Source organism: Vidua macroura, chromosome 13 (assembly GCF_024509145.1).
Source record: "Vidua macroura isolate BioBank_ID:100142 chromosome 13, ASM2450914v1, whole genome shotgun sequence".
Classification (NCBI taxonomy): Eukaryota; Metazoa; Chordata; class Aves; order Passeriformes; family Viduidae; genus Vidua; species Vidua macroura.
This window is the reverse complement of record NC_071583.1, coordinates 21,103,897-21,118,057: the sequence shown is the minus strand read 5'-3', so window position 1 is coordinate 21,118,057 and position 14,161 is coordinate 21,103,897. Positions and strand designations below refer to the sequence as shown.

Here is a 14,161-nt window from a genome sequence, read left to right as displayed (position 1 = left end):
TTGCTGTATCTTAGCTAGTTTGGCCTTTCCCAGCATGGTTGCAGCCTTGATTTTGTTGCTGCTGTTCTCCAGCAGCAGGTGTGTCTGTGGTTTGCCATGGTGACGTGCACCACCGTGGGCCTTGGGGTCAGCAGGGGGTTCAAAACCACCTCTGGCAATGGGGGCTCACAGTGCATTTTAACAGCTGCTCCCCTGCCCCAGGTATGTTTCTGTTGGTTCTTGGACACCTGCACCCTGCCAGGGGCACCCAGAGCCCTTAGGGAGTGGGTCCAGGGACTCTCATGGGAAGGGTGGGCACAGGATTGTGTGTTATCCTCCTTTATCAGCACCCAGGTCATGGCCTTCCTGCTTCTGGATCAGCACCAGGTGCTGCTGGTGTGTCCACCCTGTATGAATTTCTCCCATTGCTGAACCAATTTGTGGACACGCTGGTGTCCTGCAGAGCTTGAATGGAGTGAGAATGATCTGAGAGGTTCTGCGAGGTCCTTGGTAGAACCGCTGCCTGGCCTTTGGGATGGAGCAGCCATCCTCTGCTCTGTTTCCTCTGGGCGGAAACAGGAGCTATAAACTCCAAACTCCTGCACCCGTCAGTGCTCAGCCCTGCTGGGGAATGCCAGGAGGCAGAATGTGGCCTTGTGCATGGAGGTGGCACTGCATGACCCCTGCCCATACCTTTTCCCTGGCAGAAAAGCAGTGTTGATGTTCTCTGCCAGCTGAGGAGCACTGAGGTGCTCTGTTTCCTGCTCCCTGCTCCCTGTTCCCTGTTCCCTGCAGAGCACTGGGGAGGCATTTCAGGAGATGAAGTTGAGAAAGCCCAGGAGAGCTCTTGGCACAGTGTGATCCAGCCTTTCTTGTGCTGGAGCTCAAGGTGCCTCTGATGCTTCTGGTGCCTCTGATGCCTCTGGTGATCTTGCCTCTGGTGATCTGGCTCCCACGGAGCCAAGGCGCCAGGGATGAATCCCACAGCACTCCACTGAACTCTTTTCCCTGTGTGGTGTCTTGCAGCCTGGGCTGCTGACAGCAGGAGGAGCAGCAGGAGCAGAGTCTCCTTTGCCCTTCCTCTGTGGTCAGGACAGTGCTGGACCTGGCTTCTTTGGCTGGCTGCTTGGCACTTGGACTGTGCAGACTTCTTGTCTTGGGTGCTTCAATGCTTAGCTGTGTGCTTGGCTCCTCCCCAGCCCTGTGCTCCCACAGGATTGTCCATGGGCATGCCCAGGGCTGCTGCTGGTGTGTCCCATCCAAACCCACCTCAGTGACATTCTGGCACAGCCAGGAGTGCTGAGCTGGGTGTCTGCTTCACCTCCTCATCTTCCTACATTGCAGCAGAGGTGAGACCTATGGAAGTTGTGCACATGGTATCCCTTGCCAAGATCCCTTTGGTATTTCACACCTGCCCACACATGTTTTGTGAAGGTGTGTTTTGTTAATCAGGTGTATGTGGGATGGTACTGGGAGACCTCTGTGCAGGTGCAAAATAGTCTCCTTGGAAAAAAAAAAAAATCTGTGGGTCTCTCTGTCACATTTTCATGGAGTTCCACAGTGGGCTACTGGGTGGGCTTCTGGCTGGCAGCTTTTGGAGCAAGCCCTCAGGAATGTAGGCTACAAAAACCCAGTCTGTATCAGTGTACACGGCCCCAAAGCTCGTTTGGGCAGGGTGCTGCTGGTCAGTGCAGCTGCATGGCAAACACATGGAGCTGTCATCATTAATGGTATGCTTGGGCATGGTGGGGCTAATGTCAGATTTACCTTCTTGTGTTCCAGCTGTGTTGGTGTGGAAGAAGAAGAGGCACCAGATATTGACATCTATCATTGTCCAAATTGTGAGAAAACCCACGGAAAGTCAACCTGTAAGTACCCTCGTGCAGCCAGTCCCCGACACACAGCAGGGTGGGGGTGTTTGAACAACAGGAGCTTTTTGTTTTGGTCATTACAAAAGGCACACCTCAGTATCATGCCATTAATACTGGAATTCAAACCAGAAGGTGAAGAAAGATGTTAGTGGGAGGAAGCTGCAGGTTGGATCACGGAGCTTTTGCTGCAGCCTTAGGCACCTGTGTGAGCTCGTACAGACACTTACCTGGAAAACTGCAGTCCCTGGCCCCACAAAAAACTGAGTGTCCTTCCTTGGTTGAATTGTGCCCACACTCAGTAATGTGGGCTAGAAAAACCCTGTGGAGGCAGCTAAGTGCTAATAGAGGGAGTTTTGGAACCTACATGGAGTCTTCTGTCTGCAGATGAGAAGAGTAAGAAGCAGTTTGTTGTGCTTGGCCTGGATATAGAATTGCAACGATTTCAATGTCAGTCAAAATTGTAGGATACACTGAGGGTGCCAGTTCTTGCAGTTCTTTCACAGGAAAAAGATTCTCCCGAGCAAAAGTGACAGTTGATCTCAGTGGGAGTTTTGTCTGGGAAGGAATCGTGGGATGTGTTTGCTTTGGTCAGATTAATTCACAAATTCTTTCTATTATACAATGGAGAAAAAAAAAGAAAAGAAACCAATCCCTGTGAAAGATGAAATGCTTTGCTTGAAAACCAGTTATTATAAATAAACAACAGTGCCAAAGAGGATCCTGCTGCTCTGCAACCTGAGGGCATCCTGCAGAGGAAGAGCACCACGCTCATCTGCTGGAGCTGAGGGAATCCTTATGACCTTTTATTTACTGTGAAATAAGGGATGACTGGAAAGTGACTCCTGTTGTGTTAAAATTCAGAATTTTTAACCCAAGCAATTATTTCTGTATTTCCTTAATTGTTAAAGTTTAAGAAATTTCTAGTGGGAATGGGCTGGAGTCTGAAGTGTTTGTTTTGTGGGCAAAAAATAGAATTGTATTTTCACTGTGATTTTTTAAAAATCAAATGTGAACTGTAAACCTGAATGACCTGCAGCTGCTCCTGTCTCCCAGAGGATCCAACTGAGAAGCTGGCAAAATCCCCATTGGGGGGTTGGTTTTGAAAGACTTAACAAAATCAGTATGTCCCTACAAAATATTGTGGTTTGAAAGGATCAGCTTTTCTACTGTTTTGTTTTCTTGGTTACACAAATAACCACAAATCATTTTGAAGTGAATGACTTGGGATTGGAGGGGTGGGGGAGTGTTTACAGGCTCTCCCAGACTGTTCCTAACCCAGGAGGGAAGAAGCAGCACAGGATCTCCACCCTCTGAGTCTGTCAGTGCATAACATTGAGATGGGTCTGATACTTTGATTTCTTTCACTTTTTAAAAAAATTATAAATTATGAAAGACACCTACTTTTCAGGGCAAGGCAAAACCCTATAATCAGGAATTGAATATCAGTTCCATAAAAACTGGGGTGCGTCATCCTAGAATTCAGACATGGCAGTTTTGATAAAAAGATTGCAGGTTTAATATACCAGTTATGATGAGGAGAGTTGAATTGACAACAACATTCTGATGCTTTTTAAAAGGTTTCTGTGTATCCAGTTATTTTTATCCAAATAAAATTCCACTGATGTGTCCCAGAGAGCATTCAGCCCAGCAGAGAGTGCTGCTGGAGCACAGTTCCAGCCCCTGCCATGGCAGGGACACCTTCCACTATCCCAGGCTGCTCCAAGCCCTGTTCAACCTGGCCTTGGGCACTGCCAGGGATCCAGGGGCAGCCACAGCTGCTCTGGGCACCCTGTGCCAGGGCCTGCCCACCCTCACAGGGAACAATTTCTTCCCCATATCCCATCCATCCCTGCCCTCTGGGAAGCTATTCCCTGTGTCCTGTCCCTCCATCCCTTGTCCCCAGTCCCTCTCCAGCTCTCCTGGAGGTGCTTTAGGCCCTGGAAGGGGCTCTGAGCTCTCCCTGGATCCTTCTCCTCTCCAGGTGAGCACCCCCAGCTCTGCCAGGCTGGCTCCAGAGCAGAGGGGCTCCAGCCCTCAGAGCAGCTCCAGGGCCTCCTCTGGATCTCTCCAACAGCTCCATGTCCTTCTGGTGTTGCAGCCTGCAGATCTAGGGCAGCTCTGCAGCTGTGGTCTCAGAAAGTGTCCCTTGACCCTCTTCCCTCTGGGGATGCAGTATGGAGGGAATGCAGACCAACATCCGTTCTGTAGGACAGCAAGGACACTTCCTTTTCTCCCTTTTACAGCATAGGCAGTTTAATGAGATGCAACACCAATCATCAAAGAAGTGAAGTGCAAAAAATTTATTTAAATATAAATCATTGCTATCCTTACCTTGAGTTTTGGTGACATGGACACAAGCTGCATAGTAATTTTCCCTGCTAATATGTAGAATCGTGGATTCTGTGGGAAAAGGAGGCTGTTCTACTCTAGCCCATCCTTGCAGGGTACACCAGGCCAGGGGAGTTAAAAGCTGGAAGAAGTGAAGGAGGGAGCTGCTTGGCTGGTGAATTCCATCTGCTGGAATTTGCATGGAGAATGTCCTGTTGCAGGGCTTGGGCACTGCTGGGAGATTGCTTCCTTTGCTTGTTAACTGCTCCAGAATCTGTTCAGATCCATTATCCAGCACTATCAGCTCTGTAATAAAAGAGCAGGAGTTGTTCCAGCGCCAGTAGTTCACTGGTAGGATTTAATTATTGTGAGACTAGCAAAGGGAAACACAGACACCAATTGTCTGTTATGCGACTTGTCTGGATTTAAAAATATAAGTGTATTTCTGGAGCTCACCTTCTACCAGATATGTTTTCCAGATGTCAAATTTAAAAATAATTTTCCTCTCCTTACATTTTTCCACTTTACCACTGTGGTGAGTGGCTGCTCTCAGAAGATTGCTTCCTGTCACATGGCATTTTAAGCCATCCCTGCTTAATGAAATGTGTAGGGACTTCTCTTTGGGAAAAATCATCCATATTCATCCAACATATTCTGACATAATTTCAATAAAATGTAAGGGCTTCATTTGGGCAGGCTTGGCTCATTTTCATAACACAGTCTGAAATGCTGAGTTTGATTGCTGCCTCATTTGCCACAGTGAAAATCAGGAGAAATCCTTTGGATTCAGTGGAGTTACAGAGCTGTGAGTGAGCCAAAGGCTGTGGCTGGCTTTAAGTACTTACAACCTTTGGTGCTGATCAGTAGAGAGCTCACAGGGTGCTCCTGGGTATCTCTGCTCTAGAGAAGCACCCTGGTCATGGCTGGAACAAGACGGGCTTTGAAGTCAAGCAGTCATTTAGGTTGGGAAAAACTCCAAGATCACTTAGTCCAACCTGTGACTGATCACCAGCTTGTTAAGACCAGAGCACTGAGTGCCATGTCCAGCACTTCCAGGGCATGGGGACTTCCATGAGCACTTCCAGGTATGGGGACTCCACCCCTCCCTGGGCAGCCCTGTCCCATGCTTGACCACCCTTTCATTCTTCCTGAGAATTCAAGTTGATGATCCCTTCTACACAAATAGGTTTGAAATAATATATGCATACCTGTGAATTACTCATTTTGAGATACAGTTTTTGTAAAAATTTATTCCCTTTTTCCCATGTTGGACTTCCCAAAGGTTAAATTTGTATCAGAAAGATCTGCAGAAAAATAAATCTGTGGTAAATTACAAAAAAGTAGCTTTTCTGGCCCAAGCTGGGATCTTGCACATGAGAATAAGTCTTTAGTCCTTACTGTGGTGTTCAAGGCAAAGATAAAATATAGAAAGTGTGCCTGAAAATGGCCAAGGGTCAAGTGTTTGATGCAGTGTAATGGACTCCAGCTGCCATCCAGGAGACAGCCCCTCCTGAGGAATGCTCTGGGGTGAGGAATCCAGGCTGCCTCTGCAGGAGGGCTGAATGGGAGAGCTGGATGGGAGAGCTGGATGGGGAGGTTCATGGGAAAGGTGGATGCCTGCCAGCTCTTGGTGCTGAGGCAAAGAACTCCCTGGAGGTTTTGGGAGAGTTGCAGTGAATTTGTTAATTCAGCACTGATCTGTTGCCTTCATTTCCCAACGCTCTGTGCTATCTGGAGTGTAATAAAGGAACGTGCTTAAGCTCTTTAATTTTCCTGTGGCAAGTGACACCTCTTTCCCTGGGACTTGCACTCAGTGCGAGTGCAATCAGTACACTCGTGGTGTGGATTCAGATGTGGAGGTTGGGAAGGGAGGGAGAGGAGGAAGGTTTGGCATTCAAGCCGGGCTTGTTTCCTTTGTTACCACGAGCATTGAATTAATACACTAAGCCTGAGAGTCATTAAGATAAAGAACTAGCAGCTTTAATGAATATCTCCAGCTAGGCTGGAGCCTGCATGGAACTAATAAACCCAACATGCTTTGTGCAAAACCTGGGATGGACTCACTCGGAGATGTTTTTCCTTGAATTATTCCAGGGCTGTGGTTGGGAAAGCAAAATTTGCTCTTTCCAAATCTCAACTATTATATCTCTAGCCTCCAGATTCCTTTCCTAATGGAAAAGTGTATGGATCTGTGTGTGTGCAAAGAGTGAGGAGTGGGTGCCATCTGTGAGAAGTCTGCTGCCTTCCCTTACTGTTTTGATAACTTGGGGTGAAATACTGAATTTCATGATGTAAAACAAGGGTGGAAAATGAAAGTATGTGACATATGAAAATTCTATTAACAGAGGTTTTGAATGATACAAATGAGGAAAACAAATGATACAAATGAGTTTCCTACCAAAGTGAGTTTCTCTAGACTCACTGTGGAAGCAGGAACAGCTGAGGGAGATAGTCTGACTCAGGGAAAAAGCTGGACCAGTTTTTCCTGCTTTGTGCTATCTGGCTATCGGAGGCAGGGGAAAACCACACTGAAACCTGACTGGCTCACGTGTGCTCATTCCTGCTGGCCCTTTATCCCTGATGGACTGTCCTGTGTGTCCATCCCTCACTGGGAGCACAGTCAAGGGGCCTCAATCAGCTGCAGCTCTGAGCCATAATAAATTCCCTTCCCTGCACTTACAGCAACTAATCCTTTTCCTTTTCCTTTTCCTTTTCCTTTTCCTTTTCCTTTTCCTTTTCCTTTTCCTTTTCCTTTTCCTTTTCCTTTTCCTTTTCCTTTTCCTTTTCCTTTTCCTTTTCCTTTTCCTTTTCCTTTTCCTTTTCCTTCTTTTCCTTTTCCTTTTCCTCCCCTTCCTCTCCTTGCTGTGTGTAGGGCATACTAAAATCCCATCAAACTTGGTGTCAAATGCAGCACTACTGGACAGAGCTTTATTCTGAGGTAATTCCTGATGAATGCATTCTCACAGATCTGTCCTGCAGGTTGTGCCAAGGGGCTTCTGGGGAGTTTCCTGGTGAGGATGAGGGGCAGTGTGAGAGCCCAGGGTGTCCAGAGCCCGTGCTTGTGTGAGGCTGCAGGCACTGTAGTTCAGCAATTACCCAACTGCTGCCCTCTGCTCCAAAATGCTCACTGCTCACCCTGTAATGGATGTTCAGCTGCACCACAATTGTTAAATGGGGCACTGAGAGCAATATTGAAATCTGCAGGGCAGCATACTGGGGGTTCCCTCCACTCTGCTCATGTGAGAAATTAAAATAAGATTCATCCTTCCTGCCAATGTCTTAATAATTATCTCCAATTTAACATAGTACAATTCATTTTTTTCAGTGAAGAAGAAAAGAAATTGGCATAAACATGATACCAGCCAGACAATGGAGGTCAAGCCTGTGCAGAATGGGAGCCAAGTGTTTATAAAAGAGCTGCGAAGTCGGACATTTCCAAGGTGGGTTTCGGTGTTGGTGGGGTACAGGGTGGGGTCCTGTGAGGTTGGGGATGGTCTGTGCTGGAAACACTGCAGAATATTGGTGATTAAATCAGTGCTGTTTGATTGCAGATGTCCCAGGCTCTTCCCTTTTTCACATTTGTGCAGGTGTATTTAGATCTCCTCTCAGTTGAGCCCAGTGCCTGTGGATTTCCATAGATGCTGGGATTTGGGAAGGCAAGGATCATGGAATCAGAGAATGGTTTGGGTGGGAAGGGACCTTAAAGTCCATCTTGTTCCACCTCTGCCATGAGCAGGGACACTTTCCACTACCCCAGGTTGCTCCAAGCCCCGTCCAACCTGGCCTTGGACACTTCCAGGGATCCAGGGGCAGCCACAGCTGCTCTGGTCACCCTGTGCCAGGGCCTCCCCACCCTCACAGGGAACAATTCCTTCCAAACATTCAATCTAAATCTCTCCTAGTTTAAAACTCTTCTCCCTTGTCCTATCACTATCTGCCTCTGGAGAAACTCACTCTTGCTGTTCTTTATAAGTTCCCTTTAGGCATTCAAAAGTGGCTCTAAGATCTCCCCAGAGCCTTCTCTTCTCCAGGCTGAACCAAAGCGTGTTTGGCCCGTAGAACATCCACTTGCATAAGAAACTAACCCACTTATTGCATAGAATTCTCCAGTTCTTAAAATTCTAATGACTTTGCTGAAGTCTGTCCCCGTCTTGGACAGAACAATGACATGCTCAGTCACTGGGTGACAAAGGCTCTCTCACTGGGGTAATGAATGGTGCTAATTGTTAGGTGACATGTCCCACATGTTATTAGGCTGCTTCACAGCCATTTGTGAGAGTGATCATTTTCTTTTGGCTCTTTAATGTAGGCTGTAGCCAAAGAAATCCTTAATTATTAATAACTAATTATTTTAGAAGAATCCTTGGAGACTGGCAAAATAAACACAGAACTTCTTCCTTTTTATGGAGAATTTAATTTCACACTTTATTTAAGATACTTGTCTTAGGATGCTTAAAGAAAAAACTGAAAACAATCCTGTAAAGTGTTTTGCAGCTTTTACAGATGTGTTTTGCTGAATTCAGGATCCAGTATTTTTACTTGCCTGTCTATTTCCATTGGGGCCTGCAAGGTTTTTTATCTTTGCTATTTGTCTTTTTATTTTTTTATTTTTTTTTTGTAATTTGTAATTTGACAGGTTGCACAGCTCATTTTAAGAAAGATTTATGGCCCAGGCAGACTGATTTCAGTAACCTTGGGTGACCTCTGAGACTACAGTCACATGTACAGTATCTCTGAGTCACTCCAAAATTGTTATAAATAATACAGCCCCCCCATTTTTTCTCTTTGTTACTCATTAATGTGTGCATAAGAAAATCCTGCTTCCAAATGAAATCTCCTGAGACAGGAGAGTCTGTAGCACAAAGAAATGTCTGCAAGATCTGGGACTCAGACACAAAGTCTTGTGGAGGAATTTTCTCCTCCAAAGCAAATGAACGGGATGTGCAGATGGGACTGACCAGGCCCCAGCACTCGGCACCCAGAGGCTGCTGGAGGGGACAGGGAGAGACCAGGAGCATAACTGGTGAGTCCCAACACGAGGCAGGGAATGACAACCCCGAGTGAGTGCTTGCGAGGGTCTCAGGTCAAAAGGAACACTGAAGGGAGCAAAAAGGCAAAAAATATTATTCATGTCATCCTGTTCTAAAATGTTGAATACCAAAATAGTGCTGGAGTAGCAAGAGTAGCAGTGATAGCAATTAAATTGATTATTCTCTGTGAGGGTGGAGAGGCTTGGCACAGGGTGCCCAGAGCAGCTGTGGCTGCCCCTAGATCCCTGACAGTGCCCAAGGCCAAATTGGACATTGGGGCTTGGAGTAGCCTGGACAGTGGAAAGTGTCCCTGCCACTTCAAAACGATCTGCAGAATACTTCCTGAATACATTATTTGACTGCTTTAAAATGATTTGCAAAGCATATCTAGGGCCATTTATTTGAGATTGGGTAACATTTTTAACCTCATCTTCTTTAGAGTGAAACATTTAACATCAGTTCTTTAACAGTGATCACTGGTAGCTCGACTGATCCTACAGCTGAGGAAAATGGTCTTTTGCTATAAGCTGTTATTTTAGGACTTCCCAGTAGTTGGAGCATGAGGCCATGTTGCATGACTTTTTTTGTGTCCTTTGTGCTTTGCAATAAATGGGGTTTTGGCTTATGTACCTAATTTGCCTATAATTCCTTTTTCACAGTGTCTTCCTTTCAGCAGTGAAATGCAGAACATTCCAAACTCAGCGTGGAGCTCCTCACCACTGAATCTGTGTTTGCTTTTGCAGTGCTGAAGACATAGTGGTGAAAGTGCCAGGCAGCCAGCTGACAGCAGAGTATTTGGAAGAGAAGGGCTTTGCAGAGCCCATCCTGGTCCCCAAGAAGGATGGGCTGGGCCTGGCTGTGCCTGCCCCCACCTTCTACGTCAGCGACGTCGAGAACTACGTTGGTGGGTACCTGGTATTGCAGTGCTTGGAGCTCAGCTGCTTTATAGAAATAATTAGTTGTGTGGAAAATTGTAAAATGCATTCTAAAATATTGTCTGTGCCGTGAGCTTGCTGGTCTCAGTGCTTTTTATGTAGTGGGAGGTTGTAGTTAGCAATTAAGTAATTCTTGTTTTGTGTGGCAGCTTGGCAGTGAGGCTGAGCTAGCCTGCACTGCTCTCCACAGCTCTGCATAAGCAGTAACAGCCAAAGTAGTATCAAGGAATGGTTTTCCCAGGGACATGACTACAGAAGCACCATTTGATAGGTATTATGTATATGCAGGTCTTTCATGCATGTGTGTCTGTGTGGGTACATACATAAGCAACAGGGAGGGTCCAAGGGATGAAAAGGTCAGAAAATCAGAAGATTGAGATGTTTCTGGGCAGGTTAACTCACCCTCAAGCATAGGAAAGGGGGCAGGCCAGGCTCTCCATCAACCTGTCCTCTCCACTGAATTCATGTGCAGGGCCGGAGCGGAGTGTTGATGTCACTGATGTCACCAAGCAGAAAGATTGCAAGATGAAGCTCAAGGAATTTGTGGATTACTACTACAGCACAAACAGGAAAAGGGTCTTAAATGTCACAAACCTGGAGTTCTCTGACACCAGGTAAGGGTCCAGCCTGCTACACAGTAATTACTACAGGTTTATTTTAATTTATAATTTTTATTTAATTTATTATTTTGTATATAACATATTTCTATATAATAACATAGCTGTATACTATGCTGTGTTGCCCTATGTGTTTATTTTTGAATTACATTAATATTGCTTACATAGAATTATATATAAATTATAATTTTAAATTACTGAATCTCGCATTGTGTCTGGGATACGTGGCTGGGTTCAGCCTCTGCCTTCACCAGTACTTTTCGTCCTTAGGGAAAGCTGTTTAGCAGCTTCTGGTTGCTCTGGCTTTAGGTGTAGGGTGACATGTCACTGGGTGTCCTTTGAGGAGAATAACTTTGGAATTTTGTTATAATTCTGTAATCCTACAGCATGTGTTCTAGTTCTGGTTTCAGTGCTTGTGCCAGGTAACCTGTGATCTGTCTGACAGCAGTTCAGGGTCAGGGTGATGCTGACTTCCCAGTGGGAGGCTGGAGGTGATGGTGCAGATCAGAGGGATCAGATATTGGGAAGAAATTCCTCCCTGTGAGGGTGGGCAGGCCCTGGCACAGGGTGTCCAGAGCAGCTGTGGCTGCCCCTGGATCCCTGGCAGTGCCCAAGGCCAAATTGGACATTGGGGCTTGGAGCAGCCTGGACAGTGGAAAGTGTCCCTGCCCAGGACTAGATGGGAATGAGATGGTCTTTAAGGTCCCTTCCAGCCTAAACCACCCTGTGATTCCATGGTTAGCTGACACAAATGCTGAGGGCATTGCCTGATGCTCTCTGTAGCTGTGCTGCCGTAACTGAGCAGGGATTTCCTTCCAGCAGTGGGCAGGGGCATCTCTGAGATACTGAACACCAAAAACTGTGCAGGTTATTTTCACAGGCCCTGGGTCCTTTGGGGTAGTTGATGCTTCCAGAAGGGAAGCACCAGGAAATGGAAAAGATCCTTTTACACACAAACACACTACACAGATGATAATGAATGTCAGCAGAAAAACAAAGAATGGTTGTTTTGGAAAGCATTCTGCTTCAGCACGAAGGCTGGAAAAAGAAGACTGGTGGATAATGACAAGCTCATTTTCCCCAGGCATTCCCCTGATCCCTGTGGCTGGGATTTAGTAGCTCACCCCCATCACTGCAGAGAGCAGCTCTGCTCACTGCAGGTTTGAGACCACCGGGATTCTCAGCAGAGATTTTTTCAGCTTTCTGCCATTATCCCCAAATAATGGGATGTCTTTTTTCCTGAAGGACTGCTGCAGCTGTCGTTCATACTCCGCTAATCGAGACATAAGTAGCAAATATTTTATTTCTTAGCATAGACAGTGACAGTTTAATTGAATGCACAGCTCCATCTTCCCTGCCATGGAAATGGAGTTATTGTCATTAGGGCTTGACACTGAGCGCAGTGACATGTGGGAGCACATAATATTGGCTTGAAGTGCAGATACTCTTTCTGATGTGGTATTTTAGAGTGTCTAGCAGTGAATCTTCACCTCCTGCACTATCAGCCCAAATTCTGGACTATTTGAATAAAAAATTTAGCACATTCTAGGATGAAACATTTAATATCTGGTTGTCATGCCACTGCATTGTCTTAGCTGTGATTATAGTATATGTTATGTATTTGACAAAAACATAATATATGAATGATATAAATAAATAGGAATATATGTTCAGTGTGAATGAAGATAATATTTTGTGTAGATTTAGATACATATCCAGTAAGAGTGTGTTCTTAATGTACATAAATAGATTAATTCATATAAATTATAGAAATATGTATTATATATCTTATATTTTAAATATATTCACATTGTCAACCCAAATTGGACTTCTTCCTTCTTTTGAGCTTTTAATGTTATTTACTCAATCTAAATAAGATTGCTGATTTTCACCATCAGATCAGGAGTTATTTATCTACAAGCATTAATGTTATTTGGATTATTAATATTAAGCTTGACTTGCTAATTTTTATGGTTTACCAGTGGATTTCTGTCCAAGTGCACACATTTCATTTCTGTTCTGAAGGGGGCTGGAAAGGTGACTGTGATCACATCAAGGTTGGTCCCTGAGCCTGCGTAGCAGGGGCTGGAAAACTACAACCAGCACATATTTGATCATAGATGATACTGCTGACAGAAGGCAAAGGATTGTTGTTAAGTCATCACACTTGAAAAACCTTAAATCTCTGTCTGTAAACAGTTTTCCCTAATTTTCTGAATGAAGAGCAGTTCCACTGCCACAAGAGGAGCTGCTCCAATTTGCTATGCAAGTATTTGTCACACTTGCTTCTTGCTGTACCAGGGTCCTGGTGCTCTGTTTTAAAAGCTGCCTGTCTGTTCTCCACTCTCTCTGTAAGGATGTCTAGCTTTGTAGAGCCTCCTGATATTGTTAAGAAGCTGTCCTGGGTGGAAAATTATTGGCCTGATGATGCTCTGCTGGCTAAACCCAAAGTGACCAAGTACTGCCTGATCTGCGTGAAGGACAGCTACACTGACTTCCACATAGACTCTGGGGGGGCTTCTGCCTGGTACCACGTGCTGAAGGTGAGGGAGCCTGGCTTTCGGGTGTAGCTAATAACAAACTCAATTTTATCCACAAAGACCATCAAAGAATTCTCTCCAAAATTCAGCTCTCGGGTTTTTTTGTCATTGTCCTGTTGTATCTGGGCCTTAACTGCTCTGAGTGCCCTCCCAGAGGTGCCAGGGTCTCCTGAGTGAGAAAGCACTTGGAGCATGGAAGTCCTCTGTGTATTTTCTCTCAGTTAGGATTTTAATATTTGTTTAGTGCCTTTTGACATACATTACCCTAGGCCTTAAAGATATCACATCCTATTTTTGCAGTGTGATGGAACCTGGCACTGTAAACCTTTTGTACCGTCACTCCCACAAATCTGAGCAGATGTGATCATGTGTGATTTAATTATTTCAGCCCTTCTGTAGAAAGTTGACTAATTAATTTTATTTAAATACTGCCAAAATATACATACATGTATATTTAGATAACTGTGCGTGTGTGTGTCTTTGTGTGTGTGTGCGCCAGTGCAATGTTGTTTCATTTGGCTGCTCATTGCTAATTTTATATTTCTAATTCAGGGAGAAAAGATCTTTTATCTCATCAAACCAGCCTCTGCAAATATTTCTCTGTATGAACGCTGGCAGTCAGCAGCAAATCACAGTGAGATGTTTTTTGCAGACCAAGTAGATAAATGTTACAAATGCACCGTTAAACAAGGCCAGACACTGTTCATCCCATCAGGTGAGCAGGTGGGGGAGGAGAGCTTTCCTTATGCTTTAGAGTAGCACATCCAAAATGCCAGAGGAGTGGGATTTGACAACTCACTCTGACAAAGTATGGAGTCTTATTCTCAGTAGAAGTTTTATTTCATGTGCTTACGAACAAAA

The 14,161-nt window shown here is 45.2% G+C and overlaps 1 protein-coding gene across 2 annotated transcripts in view; it reads left to right on the top strand.

Annotated features, from left to right (window-relative positions):
- PHF2 (PHD finger protein 2) overlaps window positions 1–14,161 on the top strand; it is a 54,122-nt gene that overhangs the window by 21,931 nt on the left and 18,030 nt on the right. For both annotated transcript variants that reach the window (XM_053989510.1, XM_053989509.1), the window contains exons 2-7: window positions 1,762–1,847; window positions 7,504–7,618; window positions 9,952–10,112; window positions 10,616–10,757; window positions 13,117–13,303; window positions 13,853–14,015. In XM_053989510.1, coding sequence (XP_053845485.1) covers window positions 1,762–1,847; window positions 7,504–7,618; window positions 9,952–10,112; window positions 10,616–10,757; window positions 13,117–13,303; window positions 13,853–14,015 — 854 coding nt within the window. The remainder of the gene's footprint in view (window positions 1–1,761; window positions 1,848–7,503; window positions 7,619–9,951; window positions 10,113–10,615; window positions 10,758–13,116; window positions 13,304–13,852; window positions 14,016–14,161) is intronic.